Here is a 26,825-nt window from a genome sequence, read left to right on the forward strand (position 1 = left end):
TTGCTTCCAACAAAACCAATTTGTCCGATAGTCAGTTGGTCGATTGATTTTGGTCGAGTTTTTTTCCTCCTCCCTTTTTTCCTTTCTATGTTTCTTACTTTCTTTTCTTTTCTTTTCTTTTCCTCCCTTTCTTTTTTCTTTTTCTTTTCCTTTTTCCCTTTGTTTTGTTTTCTAAGATGTGAAATATATAGATTCAACCTTTAAATTTCCTTTTACAAAAATTATGGATTGTGGTTTATACTTGGACCAAAATTTTCTTTGATAGACGATTTTAAAAATTAAGAATTACATTATTTTATTTTATTTCTCTTTTTAAACCTAAACTTATAATTATATAATATATTATATATATTATTTAAAATATATATATAGATCGGTTCAAACCGACCGACCATATGATTCAAACCGACCAACCGACAACTCAGTTTTTGAGTTTCTAGAATTAAAACCCGACCGTCAATTGTACTGTTTCGACTGTCTAACCTCGGTTCATCCGGTTTCAATTGTTCATTTTAGTTTTTCAACCCACCATGTTCACCCCTACTAACTAGCTTATGAAAATTTAGAAGTTTAATTGACTAAAAAATTATTTTACATGAGATTAGGCTACAAAACTTGGAGGTAGATTTAAATGGATACAACTTTTATTTTTCATTTTCTAGTTGAACTAACTCCACTACGTAATAAAAAGAAAAACGGCACTCAACCTCAATTGTCTTGCATATACAAAATTAAACATCAACCCTTGCTTGACTTAGTAGGTTACACCTTGACTTGGTAGTATCAGTGTAACCTCTGCTTTCAGAGATTAGGAGCTCAATCTAAATTTGATAATGTTTCATTCAACCTATCTGCAACAATTCTTTTGGATAAGAGCGTGTGTGTTCTTAAGACAAACAAAATCCTACTATGCCTAAGAAATGAAATGATTATGGATATATAAGTGAGAACAATTATGTTTAGAATGTACAAAGTCATACTAGTGTAAATAGATAAGAATGGTGACCACAACATCATCGGAGAAGATCTATAGCAAGGTTTCCACTCTAGCGATCAGATATTCGTATTCTATTGAATTCAATTTCAGCAGACTTCCAATAAATTTGAAAATTATGAAAGCAGCATGATGAAAAAGAGAACTAAAAAAAAAGGTTAAAAGACACATAGCACGAATTTAATCCTAAATAAAAATATTAGACTGACATTTGAATGGGAAGATTCATTACATAAATTTACAGCAAAGCGAACGAAACCGGAAAGCAGTAAATAAACTGATCAACTTATTCATCATTGGAAGCTGGTAGACTTGACACAAAAACTCAACTATATAGCCTTTGTGTTAGAATAACAAAACATATGAGTGACAAATTATTCATCACGGCAAACACCACCAAATTTTGAAGGTGACAAATAATCACACAAAGTTCAAAGAGTTTTAAGGTTTGATAACTATCTAGTTCAAAACCAGCAAATTACAAGAAAACAAGTACATAAATATATGGACGATACAATACTTATTATTATCGATGATACAAAAAAAGAGACTAATACTTAAAATACATAAATCTCGAAGGAGGAAAAGAAAAAAAAAACACTATGAGAGCATTCGTTGAGAAAAATATGCACCTCAAAAATACAAAGAAGTGAACGAAGTAGGAAGCAAAATGATGGAACTGGGTACAGACATAGAGAAGATGCTAATTCATAAAAAAGAAAAATTAAAACCATGAGAAGACTTCCGGCCTTCCAAAGCAAAAAGCCAAGAACGTGGTGGCACTGAGTGAAGGATGAATTTTGAGCTGCCTAAAGTATTGGTTTAGATAATCTAATACACTGTTAATACTCTTCTTACATGTGAACTTGAATACTAATTTAACTCGAATTCAACGTTTTATTCCACCTTGAGTCTAGTTTTTAAGCTAAGCTTCAGACCACAAGGAGACCATTCAAAGAAAATCAAGAACCAAAGTCGATGCAAAATGAATTTAGGAGGTGTTTGGCATACCAAAATAACTCAACTCTACCAACTTCAACAATATTCACTATTAAAGTTTGAACATTCATCAAAGAACTCTATTTTCCCTCATTCTCCCTCTAATATTTCCCAACTCCAAACTAAAAAAACCTTCGACCCCAAGCACAAATTTCTTAACTCCAGACTTTAGAACACAAATTTCTTAACTCCGGACTTTAGAACTCTAACTGCTCCCCTTAGAATACAACACACCACTGCTTAAAATAACATTGTGGTTCCTAGGAAAATAGAATAAGTATCATTATGGTTTGTCAAATTCACGAGTGCTAAGACATAGGCCTAAGTCAACTATCTCATAAAACCTGAGCAATTCAGCAACAATACCTCTTCCATTGATCCTATCTTATCCATCGCTACACAGACAAATAGTTGAATTTGTTGAGATAAAGTAAAATCTAATCATTGAATACACTCTCAACACGAAGAACCAAAACAAACACTTGCTGATGTTCTTGTCTAGATTGATATCAACAAAAATTTGAAAATCTATATACAACTAAAGTCAATACAGCTTTAATACGTAAACTCTAAACGGATCCTTTTCTTTTCCAACTTAAGTCAATCTCGAAAGATTATAAACACCAAACAACAGCTAATTCCACAAGGGATCAGAATCAACAGGCTACCACAAAAAAAAAGAGATAGATTTGATACAAAAGGGTAACCTGGAAATATCGTCCATTAATTTCTGATCAGCTTAATGTGGCTAACACTTCGCAGCGGAGGTGGATTCATCATGCTAGCAGGATTTGGGTTTGCCATTCGTCCGCCTTCTTCAATGACACGAAACATGGTAACTTTGAGTACAATTTCTCTCATCCTAAGAAGCTCAAACACACAAACGTCGCCCTCCCCTAAATTATTTTCCAGGCAAAACTCGTACCATCCCTGACTTAACTTCGCTCTACCAACTTTATAAAGACATCGGACCGGCCACTGTCTCCCATCAGGTGTCTGAAGTTTGATGAATCCCGAAACCCCACTTAGATTCTTTTCAGCAAAGCAAGATGGCAAATACTGTAAAGGAGAGTGCAGAATACCCTTTTTAGGGCTCACATGATTCAATTTAAAAGCTTTCATATGATAAATTTCAGCCTCAATATCTTACCATTATGCAACCTCTATATAGATAGGATGGTCGCAAGACGACTCTGCAGAAAGGATTACCGGGCTCGAAAGCTTTTGCAGAGTTGATAGCTCTTTCTCTTTCTTCTGCTGTCACAGTTCTCTTTCTAGCAGAAGCACTTTCATAAAATCTAAAACGAATGTCTCCTAAATCTTCACTATTATGAGCAGATGGATGGTGCTCGCCTGCAGTTCAAAAAATACTGGGTAAGATAATTCAAACATTTACAGTACAAACTGTGAAGCGATAAGACAGAAGCTTACTAGACTCGATTTTCCGCTTTTTGCTTCCACTCTTTTTAACCCTGTGTGCTGCATCATCACCCAAATTCTGGAATCTCACCTCATCTGCAGATTTTTTAACCTCCACAGCACTAAACTGAACCCCAATATCTCTAGTGGATAAATACTCAGCTTGCAACGTACTTGCAGATTTTGATTGGTGCAGATTCCATTCGTCACCAAATAGCTTATTCCGCAAGGAACCGGAATTCATGGACTGATTGGAAGGAATGGCTTCGGGAATATCATAATCCTCCATTTCTTCAAAGATTCGATTTTGAATGCTGTAATTATTCCTTTGATTACTACTGAGAGCAGCCGATTGATAGTTTATTTCAGATGTATTAAGATTAAAGATAAAAACACAGAACGCTGAGTTTCCCTCGTATCTGAATACTAGTAAATACCCAACCCGTATGGAGTAATGCTCAAGAAATCCTTGCCATCCATCTTCAAACCAAAATTTATTGTCGGCTTTCCTCAAACCTACACGCCAAACATGGCCATCAGGAACAGTAAGGGTTGCAACTGCTGAAAGCTCATCCCTGATCAACCTCACAAAAGTTTCTGGGAGTCTCTGCAAAAATATTGAGCAAGGAAGGGATCATGCAATGCAAATGAATGATAATATAGAAACTTAACTCCAGTCCAACAAATGGACTTATATGACAAGATGACTGCAGTGGCATGAATAAAGAAACAAAGGAATTCTATAAAGGGATTGTAGCCAACGACAAATATTATTACGTACATGGGCTACGTAAAACCAGACCCTTTTTAGATGAAAACAACTTTCATTGTGACATAGGTAAGAATAAAAACAATGCCAGAGAGAGAGAGACAAGGAGAGCCCAAGCCAAAAAGAAACCAAGAAAAAACAAACCACAGCATAAATAAAGTGCGTTATAAGAAACAAACAATCACAAAGTAGCAAACTAACATGAAGTGCAAACAAAATCTAAAATAATGTACATCGAGAATAACAATACAACAGAAGGAGTATAATGTTTTCTCACTTTTGTCAAGATCCAACTGTTCCCCTAGACTAATCCAGCACAAAGAAACAATGGAAAGATATTAAAGAACTAGTTACCAAGGAATTAAGTTTAAAGTTTAAAGAATGCAATGAAGAATGAAGATACGGACCATATACTCCACAATTAACAATTGACAAGATATTTCAAGAGAGTATCTGTATATGAAAACAAAATCCTAACTGATTTATTATCTAAATGATATTCAAAGCTTAGCAATGAAAGAATAGTCATTATACTTGAAGGTTCTTAGAGAACCAAGCATTTCAATTGAAAATCTCGAAAAGATTAAACAAATCAGTAAAAGAAAAATGAAAATATTTTGTTTACACAATTATCGTCTATGATACAGCTATGTCATGTACATCAAATTAGAACAAACCCAAAAAGCAAGCACCAAAAGCAGAGAAGCAAGAACATGAAGAGCGGGAATCTAAAATTGAGAATGTTCAGTTAAAACAAGCCTACAGAAAACTGGGATTTTACTACCAAGTGATTTCTAGCTGAAGTAAACATATCCTGCCTAATCATGCAACTGACAAGGAAACCCTTTTGAAAGCATAACCAATGCAACACGAAACTAACACAAAAAAACCATTTCCAGCCCTGGAGATAACTTCTTCCATTTCATTTTTATTTACTAACAAAAAGACACTTTAGAAACATGATTAACAGGCTAAAATAATGAAGGTTTCAGCTCCGAATTCAATAATAATAGTCGTACATATCGGTAGCAGACTGACAGACAATGAAATGAAAATTTTTAAGTCTGACCTAGTACGACGAAACAACTTCTTCGATTAATCAAAACTAATAAACAGAGAAGTAAGTAAATCATCGAGAAATTCGAGTATAGCCCAATAATTTTTTCCTTCTTCCTTGATTAAAACAAACATAGAACTCAGGGTTTTAGCTTTAATCCATAAGAAAATTCGTTGTTAGAGCAAAAGAACTCAGCAGAAGATACAGAAGAAGCAATAGTAGATGAAGTCCAAAAAAAAAAAAACAGAACAGAAACGAAGTTTAGCCCGATTCTTCTCGATAATCAAGCAAAAGAAGCAAAACCCAGAAAAAATAAAACAAAAAGAAAAAGGATCAAAAGGGTACCAATTTCCTAGCTTGGATAGTTGAGGAAAGAACAAGCTTGTGAAAATGAGGGCGCGGCATTTTCCTTTTGAAACCGCCCGTTCGGAAAGCTGAAAAATCAGTCATTCAGCATAACGATTCAAAAAAATCTCCGGTTCTGTTTTTTTTTTTTTTTTTTTTTTGATTTTGTTCAAATCCACAAACAATCGGCCGACCGTCCCCGGATTTTTCTCCCTCAATCTCCGGCGTATGAGGCTCTGTTTGTATGAACTTTCAGATCTACTTGCCCGTCTTCCACTGATTCTTCTTCTTGCAGTCAAATTCCGTTTCTCCGAATTAATAATTAAAATTAAAAACCCATTATCAAAAAAAAAAAAAAAAGGAATTAAAAGGAAAAAGCGAAAAGAAAACTCAACTTGACCTAAAAGTTGAACCAGCGGATGGAAGAGGGTGGCCCATGGTGACTCATCGTAACTCGTCTCGATTTAGACTCGGATTTTTTATTTTGGACTCGGTTAAACTCGGAACGAGTTGAGTCAGTCATTTATTTTGTAATGACTATTATTGAAAACATTCCAAATTTTGCTCCAACTCTTCTACGAGTTGGTATCTTTCCTGTCCTACCCCTTTTATTTTCAATTTTTTCTTTTTTAATTATTGCTTAATTACAAAATTAGCCCCTAAAAGTTCTATTTTTGTGTTTTAGTGCTCTCTAATCTCTTATCAAATTACAAATTTTATTTTCTTTTTACCACTTTTTTAATTTCTTATCCTCCTTTCCTTTTTGTGTCAAAATATGTATACTATATACAATAATTTCAAAAAAAAAAAAAAATTACTACCGATACACGAAAAATGTCAAAAATACTTCGTCAACTACATCGTCAACAAAATATATTTGGTACACAATCGTTTAGATTTAGCTATTGTTTGGGGTACACAATCTGATCGTTTCGTTACAATATAATTTTTTTTAGGGTTTTTTTCAACGTTCTCAATACATCATTGTTTAATTTGGTTACACATGATCGTTTGGATTCTATCGTTTGGATTTGGTCGTTTAGATTTGAAACTATTTCTTTTCAAGATTTTTTTGTTACACAATTGTTTAGATTTGGCTAAACCATTTTTTGTTTCAAGATTCTTTTGATACACTAACGATTAGACTTATCTATACTATCCTTTAGATTTAGCTACCAGAATCTAAACGAAGGATTTTTTTAAAGATTCTTTGTACATGATCAGATTTATGAATTTCTTTTGTACACAATCGTTAATTTAAACGACGTTCTTTTTCAAATCTTTTATATTTAGTACACAATCTTTTATATTTAATACACAATCTTAAACAACCAAATAATAGTTTGGAAAAAGAAATGAAAAGAAGAAGACGATAGAAAAAAAAACAAATTCAAAGAAAGAGGAAAAAAAGACGATAAAAGTAAAGGACAAAGTTGGAATATTTAAAAAATAATTATCTTCATAGACTTGGTTACACAGCTGTAAAGATTTTACCAATTTATTCTATTTATAAAAATTCCACTTTCAATTTATGTGTATATTCAATAATCGATTAATTTTTTAATAAAAGTTTGGATTATATTGTAATTTTAAATTTTTATTAACATTTTTTAAAGATATGAATTAAATAGATAATCTAAATTTAACGATCCATTTTGGTAATGTATTTTGTTTCTTGTGATTTCTTTTAAAAGAAAAAGAAACAAAATTGCATTTTACAGGAATATTTTTTTTTCTTTATATTAAAAAAAGGACATAAATGGATTTGTTTCATATTTCTTATTTCTTGTTATGTAATATTTAATATATTAGAAATTTAAAACTTTTTTAAAAAATAATCAAATGATTTTTTAATGTCTTTTTAAGTAGAACATAGGATGGAAGATTGAACGCGGAATCTCTTATCCTAAACAGATGGCAGTTCAGTTAGGGTCATGTTGACAATAATCCAATATTTATATAGTGTATTGAAAAATAAAATAGAAAGTAGTATTTTTTATTTGATAAAATTTATATTGTTTGATTTCCATTTTCAAAGTTTTTTCGAAAAAAGCTCTTAATAGAAATAGATTTTAGTAATCAATTACTTTTCTTCTTTTTTTTATAAAAGAACATTATAAAAAATAGAGAATTTGAAAATCTATTTTTGTTTACATTCCTTTTAGTTTATAAACAAATTCATTTATGTCATTTTTTTAACCTAACAAAAATGATGTGTTTCAAGTTGTATTTATTAACATGTTTAAGAGCTCTCAAGACAATTTCTAGATATGATTATGTCTCCAAAAAAAAATCTAACAAAACCTCTTTCACCTTAGTTTCTATTCTCAATTTTTTTTCATTGTTACTTCCGTTTACCTAGCACCAACACCACTGTTGCCATCGTCTAGACACTTGGTCTATGATGAAACTTTTCTTTTTTAGTTTTTCATTTTATAGTAATATTTAAAAACGTTTCTTAAAATTTATACACAACAAAAGAGTTTATGTTCATCAAACATATATGTTTTTAGCAAATAATAAATTAAAAAAAAACGAAAATATCATCAAATAGATCGTGTCTTTTCACAACTACATAATTATAGAATCATTTATTATTATTGAGAAATTAGAATCACTTTTGTATCTAAAAATTGAGAAAAAAAAATTAGCAACATTGCCCTAGATTTATATTTCTTTGTAATTCATGTATTTATTTTTTGATGCTTTGTTTTCTTATTGTAAATTTTATAAAGTCTGTATTTATTTTGCAACTTCATATATCTTTCTACATGTGGTTTCAAATATTTTTTTAGTAGAAAATATATAGTTTAATTTAGCCAAATATGAATAAATATAAACATACAGACTTTTTAGTATATTAAATTTTAAATTTGAGTCATTTATTAAAATTTAGTAATCATAGTTTTAAAAATTAAAATTTAATCTTTTTAATTTGATAAAATTTCATAAATAGTTTTTTAGTATGATAAAATTATGATAAATAGTCCCTAAGTGTATCATCAAAATTTTGAGATTAAATAATAATTATAAACTATAAATACTAATTTATTTATTTGTTTTAAAAATAAAGTAACAAAATTTATAAGTTAGCCTTATTTATTCTCATTTTAATTGAGAGATAATCCAACTATGAAACTAAAATACTTATAAATATATCAAATAAATGTGATTTTATTATTATATAGACAAACTCAGATCCATCTTTAGACTTTCTAATATCTTTGGCTCTCATCCAACTTCTATTCTAAGTTCTATTGACTACGTTAGTAGTTGGTCTCTTCCTCCTTTAAAGTTGAATGATGCAACTTTTACTTTTGTGATATAAGTTTGGGTAATTATAATTAGTAGCAATTTTAAGGATAATAATTATGTGTATAACAGTATTTTTTTAAAAAAATTGCAAATATAATAAATTTTATCAACAACGAATAGACTTCTACACTGTTGATAGATATTTTTAGCATATTTGTGACAATAGACCAATATTTGTAATATAGACTATTAGTGATAGACTTCTCTAATTAATAGATTATGACAAAATGTTGTATTATTTACAAATTTTTAAGGATATTGCTATGCATTTATTTTAATCTAATTGTTATGATTGCAACTTTTATAAATTTAGGTGCTATTATTTGTGAATCTAACTGTGGTCCAGGAAAAAAGTCATACATTCTTGGTCGGAGAAGTTGAAGTTGTTGACAAGGAAATTGTTCTCCATGGAAACATTTCCAAAGCTCTTTCTCTTTCAACGTTAACAAATTCCAATATAATTTGAAAACTACTAATAGGAAGAGCTTAAAATATGCTAATCAAGTTTGACATTTTATTGATTTCCCTTCTCGATTTGATGCATTGTGATTCAAGTTATGAATTCTTTCATGTCAATCATATAATGTGACTCACTTGCTCATGGGTTGGTTAACGTCTCAAGGTTTTGGTTAACCAATTAAGTCAATAAAACCTATACTAATTGAAAAATAATCGAATGTACTCTATCTCGCACCCTGCAACATCGAATGCAAAAAATAAGCTTGATATTGTCAGTGTTACACGTAACTAAAGACGGTTTTAAGAGAAAAGACCAATAAATAGTCTCATCCGATGATTCAAAAGGAAGAGTAAGTAATCTCCAAAAGAGAGCTCTGATCTTACTTTTTATGTGTTTTGTTAAACCATACACTTCATGTACTAGTTTAGGTATAAGAGTGAAGTAGGCTCGCCACACAGATGAGATGATCTCTTAAGCATGTCAACTCGAAAAGCAAAACTAAACTGAGAGAAGTAAATTGAAAATCAAATCCATGAACCACAACAACAAATACATATGAGTTCCGACCACAAACACCAATAATTTCAATATTGTTTTTAGTTTTATATTTATCTTAATGTAATTAACTTGCACCAGAATATTCAACTTTTAGATAGGAATTATTCTGCTTTGAATTTTTTCTACAACTTCTAATTTCTTTTTAGTTTAAATTTATAAACCATTTAAAAAAAATACTTTTCTCAAAAAATAAGAACATTAATATAGAAATTAAATCCATGCTATTAATTGTTAGTTTTAATATTATAACGGATATATTTTAAAGAGGAATTATAAAAAAAATATCAAAATGAACAAACTATTTACACTTTGCGACAAAATCATGTCCAATGAATTTTCGTCCTTTTGTGAAATTTTGCCGTAAAGTGTAAATAATTTATATTCTTTTTTATTCTTTAGAAAACCACTTCTAAAATTGAGACATTTAAAATCAATATTCAAACGTATGTAACAAATAAAAAACTAATTTGAATTTTTTTTTTCTTTTTCTTTTTTAATGAAAATAAGCTATTGTAAGTTAACTCCGAGAAAATTGAAATAACTCTACATCAAAAGTTTTCCGTTTACTTGTGAAGATATGACAACACATATATCACCTTCCACATATCGTCAATTTAGCCTTCATTTTGGAATTGAACTCTATGGCCAATGCCTCAGTATATGAGTCTTAATTACTATATTTAATTTTTTTTTCTTTTTTTTTTAAAATACAGCTTTGAAGCGGAAGATTTGAACCTAAAACCTATTGTTCTAAAAGATATTTAGATATCAGTTAAGCTAAGTTTACACCGTAAAATAAGGATATTAAATTATCAGTCTAGTACTAATTATATATTTTACTTTAAATTACATAATTACTAAAACATTTAATATTGGATTTTGAATATAGTGTTCATTTACATTGAGTTAGGATTTAGCATTCTATAGAGAAGCTTTTTACTAATTCGAACTTTGTATTTTTTTTTATTATTCTTAGAAAAACTTAATTTTAAATAGTCATCGTATGATTTTTATTGGGACATTTATAAATACAGTAAATTGAACTAAAATATCATATCTATCATGTTTTATTAGTGCTTATCAATTTTATTATATTTTGTAAATATATTTAATAGTTTTGTCATCTACAATAACTTTTTTTTATTTTTATTTCAAGTAAGATGCAAGATTATTTTATTAAAATTATTTTTAAATGATTATAATTTTAAATAAATATTGCTCAATTTGAAAGTGAAAAATCGAAAGTTCAGCCTCTTTAACTAATAAAATACACCAAAATTGTCAGTTAAATAAACTCAAATTCAGATTCATACAAAGAAACTACTAGAGAAACTTGGTGCTCTCCTACAAATCACTACTAAATATAAACAAATTTTGTTCCTAATTGATACCAAATTTATGCGTTCGAAACCCATATCAATTAGAATTAGGTTAGAACCAAATCAACCAGCAAACCTTGTGAGGTTTGACTAAAAGAGAAATGATTGAGTCAAATTCACTATTGTCACTATGCAACTTTGATGTAACGACCCAACTCTTTATACTAAGTTGAGATTATTATTAATAAAATAAAAGTCTCCTTAACAAAACGAGAAAAAACAACACTAATTTTAATGAAAACTTCAAATACTCACTAAAATCATAAATAAACAAATGTTTGTAGAAATAAATCTAAAATAAACAACTAATTTGGACTCTATCTACTTTTGAAGAAAAATAGTCAAAGAATACAAAAGAAAAAAAAAAAGCAAGTAAAAGCGAAAACAAAAAGGTTTTCCTATGGCACATCACAGCCACTTCTTGTCATTCGCCGGCTTTTCTCTGCCCTTACCTCTACCTATACCTAAAAAATTAAACATAAAAAGAGTGAATATAAACATATACTCAGTAAGGGACCTACTACTAGTCCCGTTAGGTATCTGTTAATTTCTCATTAGAGTCCTGTAAAGAGTACCCCTAAACTGGCGTGTTCCCGAACACATGCAATTTAATGATCCCGTAAGAACATCTCTGTCTTCAGTGAACCCAAAGGAACACCTAAGACAAATTTGGTCTTTGGTAAACTGGAAAGAACACCTAGGACAAACTGGTCTTCAATGAACCCGAAGGAACACTTAAAACAATCAGGCTGTAAGTGACCCCATCGGACCATTCATATACATAAAATCTCATGAGACTGGTAATCCCGTCGGACCACACATTCATAAAAAGGTAGTGATCCCGAGGGACACCCATGTGGGTACGACTTTAATAGGTAAAGTTAACAAAACACCCTATCCATAGCATGTAATACATTAGAACATCATAAACATGGCACAAAAATTAATCATAACGTTCTTAATCTTGAGATTAATATTTTCATGCATCAACATTAGCATAATTAGTCATCATCATCAACATAACTCAGTCATAACTATCAATCATCTTCATACGTCATCAATACATTATGCATTTTAGCTACATTAATGCATAATAGGGATATCACATGCAAACTCTTAATTTCAGTACGAAGGTCTAGTAGGAGAATCTCTTACCTCGAGATTATCAAACAGATAAATATTCCTAACCGCAATAACCAAGCTTTCCCAAATAGTCAAGTCCTAAATTCGAACAAAATTAATTCAGACAGAATTAATTTATTAATTTTGTTAACCAATATCTACCAAAATTTAATTATGGTTTCTAATTTGCCAACAAATAAGGTTGAAACTAACTCAACCTTTTTGAGGCAGAATTTCTGATATAACTACTTCCAAGATTCAACAGAAAATCCTTCAATAAAAATATTCTAAAATTCAACTTAAATCCAAAATTAATTTATTTAGGGTCCCAAAATTAATATTTTTGCACATACCTAAAACCTAATCAAAACTTACCAAAAATAGGTAGGAATAAAATAAACTTGGTGGCTCGGCGGCTTAGATAGGAATGGGTAGGCAGCTCGTGCGGCTCAATGAGGGAGGAGGTAGATGCATGTGGCTTACGAAGGGACGACTCGACTTATGACTTGGAGGGCGCACGTGCAGCTTGGACGCGGGGAACTACTCGACTTGACGTAGATGATCGGCTAGCGTGCGGCTCACAAAGTAGTGATTGGCTCGGGTGGACTTGGCTAGATCTGAGGAGTTCGACTTGGTGCTTACGATCACGGAACGACGAAGAAGACAACAACTTGATCGGCGACGAAGAACAAGGCACTGGAGCACGGCGAAAATCCCAACCCACGACTATGGTTTTTGTTCGTGCGGCTTAAATGTGCGACGTGATCAACGACTAGCTCGCGATCAACTTTGACGGCAAGATCGACGGATGATAGAACAGATGTCTGGTGCGCGACGCCTGAATGGGCAGCTAGGGTCTTGTGATGGTAAACTAGGATTTCTTGAGAAGGAAGATGAAGTGCACGTTTACCCATGAGACCTATTTAAATAAGATTATTATTATTATTATTTATTTTTACTTTTTCCTATTTCCTCATTTGTTTCCAAATAAACCAATCATATCTCTCTTCGTTTAACTACTCAATCATATCATCATTTTTATCTTTCTTTTTCTCTTCTCCCCAAAATAATATATCTTTACTTAAATAGTTATATTATCTTCGTAATATAATTATCTTTAACCATCAACTTAATAAATTATATATATATATATATATATATATATATATATATATATATATATATATATAATTACATATAATCTCACCAATTTAAATCAACCAATAATATTCAACTTAAAACAAATCTTTCAACACAAAAAGTTCCAAATTTCAAAAAATTAATTAATTTTTTTTTTCCAAAAATATCTAATTAATTCTAATTTCTACCAAATCAAACAATTCCCTATAATATCTCAAATTATCTCCGATTAACACCTCAATCATTCCAACATAACTATTATTATTCCAAGAAAATAAAAAAAAATTATAATTACCTTATTTTTGGGCTACATTTGATAGTTACACAACTCTGAATCATTGATATTGCACATGTCTCAATTGAAAATCAAAGAATGTGCCATATAAATATCTCCTATAGTTACTACAATCAAATGGATAAGCAACTCGCTCCGTGCCAAGTCAAAATAAATATTCTTTATACTAACATAAGTATTAGAGTCAAGTGTGTAAATGGGTTGGGTTGGGTTGCAACCCGAATAACCCAAATAATATTCTCATCCCAACCTCTTAAAATATGGGTTGGGTTGGGTTGTAGGGTTGAGAAAGAGATGGTGAATGTCGGATATTGAGAAGGAGACTATGAATATTAAAGATGAGAGGCCAAGACAAGAGGGTGAGTTGGAAGGATGAGGCACCATGTGAAGATTGAAGTTGAACGAAGTGATCAGGATGAGGCATGAGTTCATGACCTACCTCTTTTTTCATCAACTAAACTAATAATAATAATAATAAATTAATTATATGTGTGCATATATATCCCAACCCAACCTAATATGAAAGAAAATAACTTAACCCAACTCAAATTTTAAACTAATCTAACCCAACTCTTATAATATGGGTTGGATAGTCGGGATTATTCGGATTGTCGAATTACTTTTAAACCTTTAATTAGAATTTATTTCCTTACAACTAAACAAATGCAACCAACTCTTACATATAAGCATCAATTTCAAACGATGTGTTCATGGAGCGAATAGAATATGTGTATCTAGATAAGAGGAATAGTAAGAATATGAAAATAGAATTAAGTATTAAAACATTTGAACTCAAATGAATAAATATGAAAATTTAATTTTGCAAAAGGAAAAAAGAAAACGAGTCAACTCGGTTAAAGGGGGGAAAGGGGGGAAAAGAGTTTGTGAAGTCTAAAGGAAAGAGTGAGTCAAAGAACGAGCGAACCTACCAAAGCGCTATGGAGTAGATGCTTTGAGTGGCTTTATTCTCTTTTTTTCCTCTCTCTTTCCCCTTTGCCAAACTGTATTATTAAAGGGACAAAGAAATAAAATTAAAAAAAAAAATGATTTCATTAATGATGTCATGACACGTGTCGGATTAGGGAAGGTTAGATGAAGTGGTAGGCCCCGTCCCTCCTCTATTATCAATCTAATGGGCCATCCTCTCTTCCGCAAGACCCAATGCCACTATTCACTAAACCGTGACAAAACAAATATATTGTTTTTCTTTTCTATTATTTAAATAAATAGATAGAAACCTCAAACCGGGTGGGGTATGTTGGAAATGCACCCTAATATTATTTATTCATTTTCTAAAAATATTTAAATAAAGAGTATGAAATTAATGACTGACATCATAGGTTGAATTTTTTTTTTGTCTCTATTTATTGTAAAAAAATAAAGTATAAAAACTAAAATTTGTCCTAAAGTTTAGGATGGAGTTAAAAAGAATAATTAAATAATGTAATTTTCTTATTTATCTAAGATGAAGGTGTCATCCATGAAATTGATATTGAGTGTTGAATTTAGTTCTTTTTTAATATGTATTTAAGCGAAGAAATATACTAGTTGAGAGATCTGTGTTTTGAACGTTGGAAACCTGTATATGTTATATTTAGATATTAAGATTTATACTATATGTTAATAAAAAAATTAATAAAAAATATATTGTAAGTCCAATAATAAAATTAAATAAATTTTAAAAATAAAAAATAAATAAATATAAAGTTCATGGAAAAAAAAGAACTAATTCTAATAGTTTACAAATCAAGATTAGATTTTAAATAAAAATAAAAAAGAGAAAATAATTATGCATATTTATAACATGCTAAAAGGTACATTATTCCAAAAATAGTTTTGGATGATGTTGACATTATTGTGCTTCTTTCCATAGGTCATAGATTTGAACACAAAGGCAAAAATTTGAACGGTGTATTTGCTATTGAGTTGGTTGCATGCACAAGAGTTGTTGTGCTTCATGGATTGATGTTGAAAAAGTTCGATAAAAAAGACGCATTTATATAAGTCAATATTCCATTATTTATAGGTGCTCAAACAAGCAATAAAATCTCATGCATGGTAGCCCAAGACTATATGGCTAAAACATCAATATATTCAATAGGATTTGATATTACTTAGTTCAAAAGAACCTACTCGATATTATAAATATTAGATTGAGTTAAGTAAACAATGGATTGATGAAGCATTATAGTGGTCCCATACACATGTAATTACTCACTAAACTACCATAAAGAGTTACAAAGACTTGTGAACCGGCCAAACGATAAAACGTTTAGATTATTCTTTTTAAATTATTTTAGGATGGATCTAGAAGCCTGATAATGTGTGTATATATAGTTAAAAAGGTAATGAGATGCTACATTGAGTTAGAAAACATAAGTCAAAGTATAAAGACAAGAATGAGCAAGAAGGGTGAAGTTTAGTTCATAGTATGTATATTACATAGAGTAGAAAATCTTAGCAAATTTACATATATGGTGAACAACAAACTATTAAAATAAAAGAGTTTCTTTTAAGGCATATTATGATCAAGTTAAGATTATAATTAACGAGTAACGACAAACAATATAAAAAGATATGACATACCTTATATCATTGTTATTTTTAGTTTATAATAATAGAAATTTGATTGTACTATCAAATTTAGAATAACTTCTTCATATATTCTTTGATAAAATTATTTTGTTATTTTGTAATTAGTATAATCAAATGAATAAGATCTTTTTTCCTTTCCTTTTCTTTTTTTTGTTGTTATTCTTTCCATTTTTTCTCTAACCCTAACCTTCAACGTCACTTTTTTCCTTTACTAAGCTTATGGTTTTAGGCATTCAAAATTGTAAAACCTACTTTTTCTTTTTTCAGTTTTTTTAAAATTGGGTTAGTTTTGAAATACGTTTTCAAAGGTATATCTTCAAACTTAATTTAGAAAATAAAAGATAAAAGATAAAACAGTATTTCAAACGAGTCATTATTATTAAAGGACTGTTTGTGAGAAAAGTTGAGTTATGGAGGTTAGAATTATGATAAACCTAAGATTATAATAAGATGTATTTAGGGGAAAGGTTATGGAGAAACTATTATGATAAGATGTGTTTGGGGGAAGAGTTATAGAGAAAGTGTTATGATAGTATTATGATAAGAAGTGTTTGGGAGAAAGCGTATGTGGGTAAGGTTATGATAGTGTTATAATAAATTCAACATACAAATTCGTATATTTAATTTACCAAATCTTCCTATAATTTCTATCGATAAATTTCTTTCTTTAAGTCTCTTTTGATAATCATTTTGTTCATTACGTTTTAAAATTTGTGTCTTTTTTTCCACAATTTCTCAACAATTTTCCTATTATTTTAATTTCTAACCAAATCTTTTAAAAAAAGAAAAAAGAAAAAAAAAACACAGCATGAGTTTTGAAATGTTGAGTTATGGAAACATTTCTTTCCCTGAAACATTGGAAGGTAGATAACATAACAAAGAATAAACTTAGAAATGGAGTTTATGCTTATTTTAAATAATTTCTCTTTCTTCATGTCTCCTCCCCCTCCATTGCCATTCCACTTAATCCAAAGAAAAAAAAGATGAAAACCAAACCAAAAGAAAAAATGCACATTTTTCGAAATCAATTCTGTTAGATTGTATGGAATATCAGTATTTCATTGATGATTCATTGATAATAATGACAGATTACAGCCCTATATATAACCATATTAAAACACACTAAAGGAAAGAATATACAAGAATAATATAATATTTCCTAAGAATAATATTTCCTAAAAATACTCTAATTATGTCAATATCCTCCCTCAAACTCAAGGTTATCACAAACTTGAGTTTGTTAGAAAAACTTACTAAACAAATCAGTAAATCTAGGATATCAAGAACCCACGAAGAAGAAAAACACAAGGAACTTCTAGGTTGGAGACAGATCCCACAAAGAACAAAACGAAGAACTTCTGGGATGGAGATAGATCCCACGAAGAACAAAAGGAAGAACTTATGGGATGGAGACATAGATCCTCGATCTATAACAGAACCTACGAAGAACATACCGAACTTCTGGGTTGGAGAAATAATTACTGATTTGAAAACAGAATAAATAAATAAATAAATATATATATATATATATATATATATATATATATATATATATATATATATATATATATATATATATATATATAGATCGAGATAGCGAAGAAAAGGATCGAGATAGAGACGGAGTGTTATAATGTTGAGGAGGGAACGTCAGTGGAGAGTAGCCAAACCCTAAATGCAAACATGAAGCATAAACAAGTAATGGGATTTGATCCTGAAGAGGAAAGAGGGTGGTGAGGATATTCCGGCTGTTCCACAATGACTTGGAGTTGACGGCTTGGATCGGAGATCTGAATGGAGGTGGGGCGGAGCGGATTTGAAGGGCGGCGACGGCGGCTGATGCGAGAAGCTTCGTGCAGCTGACGTGGGTTGCAAAGGAACGGGCGAGGAATGGGCGAGGAATGGCAGATCTGAAGGCAGCGGCAGCGGCGGCTGAAGTTGGGGGCGGCGACGGACGTGGGTTGCAAGCGACTAGCGGCGGATGGATTTTTAGGGAATTGTGGGGGCGGATTTTTTTTTTTTTAAAGTAAAAACAAAGGGTGAAAGTGGAAGATTTACATTTGGGGCTACTGGGTCTACCTCCGTCTATGGCTAGTCATTGACGATAGACGGAGGTAGAGATCGAACACGAAAATAGAGATTGACTAAAACCTAAAGCTCTGATACCATGTTAGATTGTATGGAATATCAGTATTTCATTGATGATTCATTGATAATAATGACAGATTACAGCCCTATATATAATCATATTAAAACACACTAAAGGAAAGAATATACAAGAATAATATAATATTTCCTAAGAATAATATTTCCTAAAAATACTCTAATTATGTCAATAAATTCAATTTAAATATTAGATGAAAAAGTGAATACTTATTTAGCAAAACATGGAGACTGACTCAGCCATCAAGTCATAAGTTCATTTGGTTAAGTCTGGACGCTAATCTAAAGAGTTGGCCATCAAGCCATTTAACTAAGTACGGAGATGGATTCATAACGACACCATAGAACTTGAGGAGGCAAACCATGTGAAGGCAAAAAAGAAAAAAAAAAGCCAAAATATTATACTTTTACACATAGTAGAGTCACTGGTGAAATATGATTGCGTTGAAAGTCACAAAAATATAAATCTCTCTATTTTTCTAGATGTTTACGATTGTCTCTCAAAAATTACAAATTTACTATTAGGGTGTGTTTGGGGTGGGGTTTTAGAGGGAAAAGGATTAGGAAATTGGGCCAAACCGTGTTTGGCCCAAGGAATATGATAAATAATTCTAATCCCTAAATAACCCTATCTTATCCTATTTTTACTTTCTTACAACCCTACATTACCCTACCTAAATAACCCAATCTAAATTCTATTATTATTTTTTAAATTACTACAATCATAATCCTTTCCCCAAACACATATTACTATAACACTACTATCATAATCTCTCCCTCAAACACATACTATTATAATACTACCTTTTATATTTTCCCCCCCAAACACATATTATCATAACACTAGGATTATCATAATCCTTTTCCCCCCTAACTCTTTCTCTCCTCCAAACGCACCCTTAGTATTTTTTCCCATCGATGACAACTATTTCCAAAAAAAAAAAAAAAACTCTCGAACTTGTTTGGGACAAATATGAGCTTTTTTTTCTTTCTAATTTTTTTTAAAAACTTTAAAAACATAAACTAAAAAAAAAAAAAGAAAAAAAAAAGAAAAAGCAAAATAGTTGTTAAGAAAAGAAGGCTATTAAAGGTAGTTTAAATTTGAAGTATTTATTGAGATCCAACTAGACCGCCGATGTAACCGTTTCCCGCGTTCACGAAGAACCCCTTCTTCTTCTTCTTCTTCTTCTTCTTCTTCTTCTTCTTCTTCTTTTCTTCTTCAAATGGTTTCTCAATCAACAAGAAATCTGCAATACAGTCTCACAATTGTATTGCCCAATTCTTCTCCAACTCCAACAGGTAACCTAATAATTAAGCTAATTCCCTTTCCAATTTCCCCTTCTTCATACGGTTTTCTCTGTTGATTCTGATCAGGTTAATTTTGATGCTTCCATAAGTTTAATCGAAGCTAGAATCGATGAGCCCCATGAGGATGATGATCGTGGCTTTGGTTGTGACGCTGTTGCTTTTGGTTGCGGAAGGAATCGATACGAACGATGTTTATAGTCCGTGTTTAGATTCGAAGATTCAGAGATCTGATGGATTTACATTTGGTGTAGCGTTTTCTTCTAAGGAATCGTTCTTTCAGGATCAGATTCAATTTTCTCCTTGTGATGCTCGTCTGTCTTTGGCTTCTAAAAATGCTCAGCTCGCGGTTTTTAGACCCAAGGTCGACCAGCTGTCGTTTCTCACCATTGATACCTCCACCTTCAATCCGGTATGTGTATCATCATATCTTCTTTCTTCATGTTCTTCATTATTATTGTTATTATTCATCTCATGCTATATTCATCCATGCCGAAATGGTTTTTGTTTTTCTTCCCCTGTTTTTGCCAACAACGTAACAATTGGAATTATATATTATTTTGGAATATCAGGTTTCAAAATATTATATATTTAGAATTTAAAAAGTTTGAATGGATTACAATGAAGAAGTGTGAGCGTTGTTTTTATTTGGTGTTAAAAGTTTGAAATTTTATATATTTAATCTTAACTTTTACTAAATACTTGGGTTCCGTTTGACAATCAAGTATTTCTGGTTTTCTTTTTCGTTTTTAAATCAATTAATATAATTAAATATAATTAACATGCATATTAGCATTTAGTTAACTAAAAGTTAAATGAGAGACCATTTCAAAGTAATTTGCCAAAGTGAATAACTAAAATGTATGTTTTGAAATTTTAGGGATCGGAAAGACATCAACTTCAAACATTAGGACCAAAAATGTATTTTTATCCTAAATTTAAACTAATAATTGATAACCATGAATTTTTATAAGTATATCCAGTTTTCGTTCCGATGTAAGATTAAGTCAATTAAACCTCTAAACTTGTCCAAAAATTCATTAGAATTATCTTTGAAAATTATCACTATATTAATTCTAGTGAGTTTTGATAATTCTGCAAAATGAATTATTAGAATAAATGTATGAATAATGGTTCGAACAAATTCCGACTAAAATTTTGAATAAATCGTTTAGGTTGATATTTTCCTTGCAAAAATAAATTCATTTAAGTTGATGGTTTTCTAGTTACAATTAATGGGTTAGAACCCTCACAATTATCCATCACCCTTTAATGCAGTGCACTAATAAGTCAATCCATGATAAATAGAACAGAATGGATGACAACTCATTCAACTAGAATTAGAAATAAGATTCCAACCAATACTAATTAACTTGCCATAAAGTGTTACCCTTCCAAATATGCCTAGTTAGCAGTTGGAAGGATTCGTAAATCTAGCACAAATTAGGGAAAATTTTACCCATACCATACACTTTAAACAATTTTTTTTTCTTTGGTCAAACCTTGGGTGGGTGGGTCACTAACTTTTCCGATGCTGAAATAGTGAATAAAGGAAGATTTTGGTAGATGATTTTACTATATGAAGTTATATGATTTATTAGGAATCAAGATTAGGACATAATAATAATTTCTATTTTTCCATGAGTTTTTGGTGTTTGCAGGCTTTGAATGGTGGGTATATGGTAGCATTTGCTGGGCAAAAGTATGCAGCAAGATCTCTCCCAGTAATGGTCACCGATAATTCTCATACCATAACTAGTTTCACTTTGGTAAGCACATAAATTATGTTCAAGGAAAAGGAAAAGGAAAATGATAATGGTAATGATAACAAAATTGCTGTTTGTTCCAGGTTTTTGAATTTGAAAGGGGAACTCTTCAAAACCTGTTTTGGAAGAAATTTGGATGTGACAAATGCAGTGGGGATTTCTCATTGTGCGTGGACAACCAAGACTGTGCAATTCTAAGCTCCAAATGTAAGTACAGTGGTGGTTCTGTTGATTGCAATTTAGGCATACAACTTGCATTTTCAGGGACAGATAAGAACCTGGAAGTCCTCAACTCCTGGTACGAAATCGACAATCTCAGACGTTTCTCCCTATACCAGCTTTTCTCTGATGTTCGTGATACGGTCACCAATCCATTTGGGTAAAAATCTTTTACATATTCAGCTCTGTAGGCAAGGAACCAATATTCTTCATCATAGTTCAGAGCTAAGATGGCTAATTTATAGGGAAAAATATGGTTTCATCATCAGTCCACATTTTGTAAGATAATGTACAATCTTAAAGATTCAACAAACACAAACACATATATACATAATGCAGCATAATATCATTGATTTCCATGGCTAAACTGTATTCTGCATTATTGAGAGTAGTGACTAGTGACCATCATAGATGTTAAAAGTTTCTATACAAAAGATGTTAGATCTGAAGGGATATCTTTTTCTCTTTTCTATTTAGTCACCTCACAAAATTAAACGATCTTGATCATAGAGTGATTTTTTTCATCAAGATCATATCCTAATAGAGAGAGACTTCAGATCCACTATGATAATCTGTTCCTAGCTGTTAGAATCCAACTTAGCTTTATCGTTCTTCTCCCCTCTTCCATCCAATTCTTAAGATGCTGACAGTCTGAAAATTGCGGCTATTCCATTGTACCTTCAATGTCGAGGCTATCGACAGAAGACAGGGAATTGTCATGTTCCTGTGGGTCATTTGCCAATCCAGTGTTTGCCAAAGCTTGTGAACTATCTCCAGCATCTACACGTTTTGAACTTGAGCCTTTCTGGTTCGTTTGATTGCAACGGGTTTGAATGAGATAATGAGCCACAGACTTGAAACCCAAATAGTGGACCTTAAGAAACGAAGAAGAATTTAGCTTTTCTTTGACAGTACTTATAGATATGATTCCAGAGGAGAAAACAAAGCACTATACATAAACATAGGGTCTGTTTGGACTGTGACTTGCAAGTTCTTGGAGTTTTAAGTACTTAGAAAGCAGGCCACTAATCTAATCCTAGAATTTGACTAGTCTATTCCACACCATCTATAAACAAGGAAAAACGAAGTTATATAAATGTTTCCTTACAAAAGCTTGCATCATTTTTTAATCAAGAAACATGATGGAATCTAGAAGGAAAACATTTGTAACTCTACATGTAAATGCATAGAACCTAACCTTTCTATATATAGCACCAGTCGGCATCCATCCGTTTGATTGTCGACACAAACTGCAGTTGCAAATACCTCGACATACTGGGCAGATCCAATTGGGATTCAAATTCACTTCCATCACATTCTCCCCATATCTAAAAATAGAAGTTGCATACAGTTAACTGTTGATATAAATTGCAGAAAGGTGCAAGAAATCCAATGCATATTCTCAATAAAACCATCATTTAGATAGTAAAATATATATTTATATATTTTGGAGTAGAAAAACTATGGGAGATCGAATTTCCAACCTCCAGGGGGAGAGCTATGCTAATTACCGTTGAGGGAAACTTACAAAGAGAAATATAATATGATTACAACATATTCATTTATATCAGGCAGAAGTTTGAAATGGGCATGCATCCAATCCAGGATCTTACGCACATAATAACAGGAATGATCAAATCTGTTCCTATACTAATCAGAACAGCAGCATTGTCAAGATTATATGGGAAAGAGAGTGAAAATTCCATATCCCTCTAAGATCAGCAGAATATATCAACTTACCGTGCGTACAAGCAATCTCCACAAAATTGCCCCTGGCCTAATTTACATTTGCTGCAATGAGTATGGTGACCAAGAGTCTTCTGCCTGCAAGTCATCAGATAATTGTTAACAACACAGATCGTGATCGAAAACCAGGAGAAGATAGTAAAGGCTGATATTAAAAAATATAAAAGAGAAAAGAGGACAAGTAAGTGTTTACATCGTAACTACAAACCATGCTATAAGCAAATGGGTTTTAACAGTCCATTCAGTGAGATGGGAATCATAGTGTAATATATCATAGTCTTTACTCTCTTCTCCTGGTTCTTAACAAGATTGCCTAAATAACACTTCCTAAATTGATGATCAAATAAGAACAACTTGAGAGATTTAAGATACATGGAAATCAATATCCACAAAAGAGAGCAGTCTTGAGATAGTTAAACAGAGAGTAAATAAGATTTACCCCAAAGCCCTCTTTTAGATAGGAGTTCATGCTTACTTTCGAGTTAGATTTATTTTTACTTGACGAACAAATATTGGTAGGATTCACTTATTTGTGAATAAACTATAAATGGGCCAATACAAACAAACCACACTGAGAAAGTATGAAACTAGGAGATTGAGCTTCTATTAACTACTGTCAAGGAAACTCTTGTTCATAGCTATTAGTGTTGGTGGGTAACTGACAAAAAATAGAAAATTTCACGTTTATCTGAGGATTCGATTCCAAAAGTCTTTTCTAATTATTCTATAAGAACTGCTTAGTAAAGCCGACATCTCTTTCTCTAGTTGGGTGCCTCTCATGGGCTTGGTCTTTTTCTTTGTGCCACCTTGTATCCTTTCATTTCTTTTTTCCTTAATGAAACTTATAAAATTAAAACATATATTCAGTAATCAAACATTGCCTACCGGATACTATCAACAATCAACATCACATTTGATATATATCAACTTTTAAAGGTTTAAGGTTAAGGATTTGAGTTGAATGACCATTGTCTGCGAGACAATATATTTAAGAAATAAAAGGAAAGCAGGAAATAGTATTACCTGCATTGATGACATGACTTTCCATTGACAGGATCATACAAACGCTTTCCATCTTGACCATATCCATCCACACCAAGAACCCAATCTGATTCACAATCTCCCAAAAGCTTGGCATCTTCTTCTGTGTAAATTTCTGGTTGCGAGCCTTCTTTTATGTGAATCTCATTACTTTTAGAATTTCCATTCTTACTTTTCGGACGGATCTCTACATAACTAACTGGAGTCAATGTCTTCAACCTAGATATCATGAGCGATATCAATCCCACAACTACCACTAACTTGCTTGTCAGCCAAATGTTAAATTTGTTGCCAATCATATTCTTTGTCCTCAAGAGAAAATCTTTAATAGTCTTTACAATCAAAGACAAAGTAATAAGTTATTATCTTGATTTATAAATTTTTGGTACTTTTTTTATTTTGATCCAATGATCCCCATGCTTTGCAAAGAAACTTAAAGAGTAATTCTGAAAACATCTCAAGATCTTGTGGTTGTGCTGAGACATGCCAAGAAAGGTTCATTTTCTGTAACATAAATCTAAACAAAGTTGAAAACTAAGTCAATTCAGAAAATTTATGGCAGGATTTGAAACCTCTTCACACTCTACTTTACTTTAAAAACATATTTCGAAGATATCCTTGTTTAGCCACATTTCTTTCCTCCTCCATCCATAATTTGAAAATGTGAGACATGAAAAGGGCAAGTGATCCGTGTCCAATCTCAAAACCCCAGAGAAATGAGAAATAATAAAGAATTTCATTTCTAACCCAATAGTAGATATCACTTAGAATTTACACCTCAACCCCAAAACCTTACAACTTAAGCTTATAGGTAACAGTAAACTTAACTTAAACTAAGACTAATATTTTAATAATCTCTTTGCGTGTGGGCTTGAAAATTTGTACAAAAAGCGAACAAGTGTTCATTGATTGATATCAATTGAGTGAAAAGTGACATATTGACATACCAGTGGCTCGAAAACAAAACCTCCTCTCAGGGACCATGCCAAAAAACCATTAAACTCACTAAATTTAAAAGCTTAAGAATTCCTTTGGGGCAAGAAGCAGAGTTGTGAAGTTGTGCAGTCGCAAAGCCAATGTAAGAAGTTAATAAGACACCAAAGTGATGTTCTTTAGACATGGGTTCCACAAATGCCTTGAGCAAAATAAGGAGGGGAGTCAACTCCACCCCTCCAACTCCCTGAGCCAATCACGGATGGATTAGGCTAAATTTTATTAATTTACATGAAATACTTTAACAGAGATTACATACATTGTTTCACTCACTCAACGCAGAGAACATCAAAACAACAAACAATTCCAAACTCTTTAGCTACCATTTTTCCCCCGCAAAGAAACAGAGAATAAGAACAAGCGGGGGAAAGAATGAACAATAAGACATTAAATTAATGTATTCTAGTCATGAGTTCCACAAACTCCTTGTGTGAAAGGAGTGGCATTTACACCTCGACTCCCCAACTCCAAACTATTTAGGCCAAACACCCACTAAGCAGATGGGTTACGCTAAATTTAATTTGAAGTATTTCATATTAAATTCTTTAACAGAGATTGTATTCATTGTTTCCCTCACTCAACACAGAGAACCATCGAAACAACAAAACTTTCAAAACAGAGAATATGAACAAGTGATGAAAAGAATAAACAATACCTGGAAGAGCGCCTGTAGGGTTCGTCCGCTGGGGATCTGGTCGGCGGTTCCTTCTGAGAAAATTTTTTGGGAAATCGTTTTGGAGCGGCGGCAGGAGTGGACTTAAGCTTGAGAGAAAGTTCGATAATTCCAAGTTTCTGCATCCTGTCAAGGTTTTCCCTAACCCTTTGATCCCTAAGCTGCTCGTACCCTGGAGCAGGAAGGTCGGTGACGGTTCCATTTCCGACGACGACAGCTCTTCCACCGCCTCCCTTTCTTCGAGAAACCATTGCGATAGCACTTGGAAGTGTCGTGACACCCTGGAAAATCGGGGCGTTCCCAAGAAATGGCGAGCGGAATGTTGCGGATTGGCGCGAAAAGGGGGCTGCTTTCAATTTTTATTTTCCTTACAAAATGGCGGTAAAGTTTTTTTTCCGAAAGGATCCGACCTTCTTCCCATCGGTCACTCGATCTCGATCTGTCGTATAGTGGATTTAGTAAATGTTTAAAT

The 26,825-nt window shown here is 31.8% G+C and overlaps 3 protein-coding genes across 4 annotated transcripts; 1 reads left to right on the plus strand and 2 right to left on the minus strand.

The window, feature by feature from the left end:
- Window positions 1-2,457: 2,457 nt before the first annotated feature.
- On the minus strand, window positions 2,458-6,076 carry LOC103498420 (B3 domain-containing transcription factor VRN1-like). Its single transcript, XM_008461013.3, has 4 exons — window positions 5,584-6,076; window positions 3,425-4,019; window positions 3,144-3,346; window positions 2,458-3,052 (listed from the first exon to the last, which is right to left on the minus strand). Exons 1-4 carry the CDS (start codon window positions 5,686-5,688, stop codon window positions 2,717-2,719), a joined length of 1,239 nt encoding a protein of 412 aa, XP_008459235.2. The 5' UTR covers window positions 5,689-6,076; the 3' UTR covers window positions 2,458-2,716.
- Window positions 6,077-19,721: 13,645 nt separating this feature from the next.
- Window positions 19,722-22,267, plus strand: LOC103498418 (uncharacterized). Of its 2 annotated transcripts, none has more exons than XM_008461008.3 (4): window positions 19,722-19,909; window positions 19,985-20,327; window positions 21,577-21,684; window positions 21,765-22,267. In XM_008461008.3, exons 2-4 carry the CDS (start codon window positions 20,028-20,030, stop codon window positions 22,062-22,064), a joined length of 708 nt encoding a protein of 235 aa, XP_008459230.1. In that variant the 5' UTR covers window positions 19,722-19,909; window positions 19,985-20,027; the 3' UTR covers window positions 22,065-22,267. The 2 variants fall into 2 exon arrangements, with proteins under 2 accessions (XP_008459230.1, XP_008459231.1); XM_008461009.3 differs by having other exon boundaries at window positions 20,008-20,327.
- On the minus strand, window positions 22,228-26,730 carry LOC103498419 (uncharacterized). The gene is made up of 5 exons (XM_008461012.3): window positions 26,336-26,730; window positions 24,670-24,906; window positions 23,641-23,724; window positions 23,099-23,228; window positions 22,228-22,774 (listed from the first exon to the last, which is right to left on the minus strand). The coding sequence occupies exons 1-5, from the start codon at window positions 26,602-26,604 to the stop codon at window positions 22,565-22,567; spliced, it is 930 nt and encodes a 309-aa protein (XP_008459234.2). The 5' UTR covers window positions 26,605-26,730; the 3' UTR covers window positions 22,228-22,564.
- Between the last annotated feature and the right edge of the window lie 95 nt (window positions 26,731-26,825).

The sequence above is a fragment of the Cucumis melo genome, chromosome 11 (assembly GCF_025177605.1).
Source record: "Cucumis melo cultivar AY chromosome 11, USDA_Cmelo_AY_1.0, whole genome shotgun sequence".
Taxonomy (NCBI): domain Eukaryota; kingdom Viridiplantae; phylum Streptophyta; class Magnoliopsida; order Cucurbitales; family Cucurbitaceae; genus Cucumis; species Cucumis melo.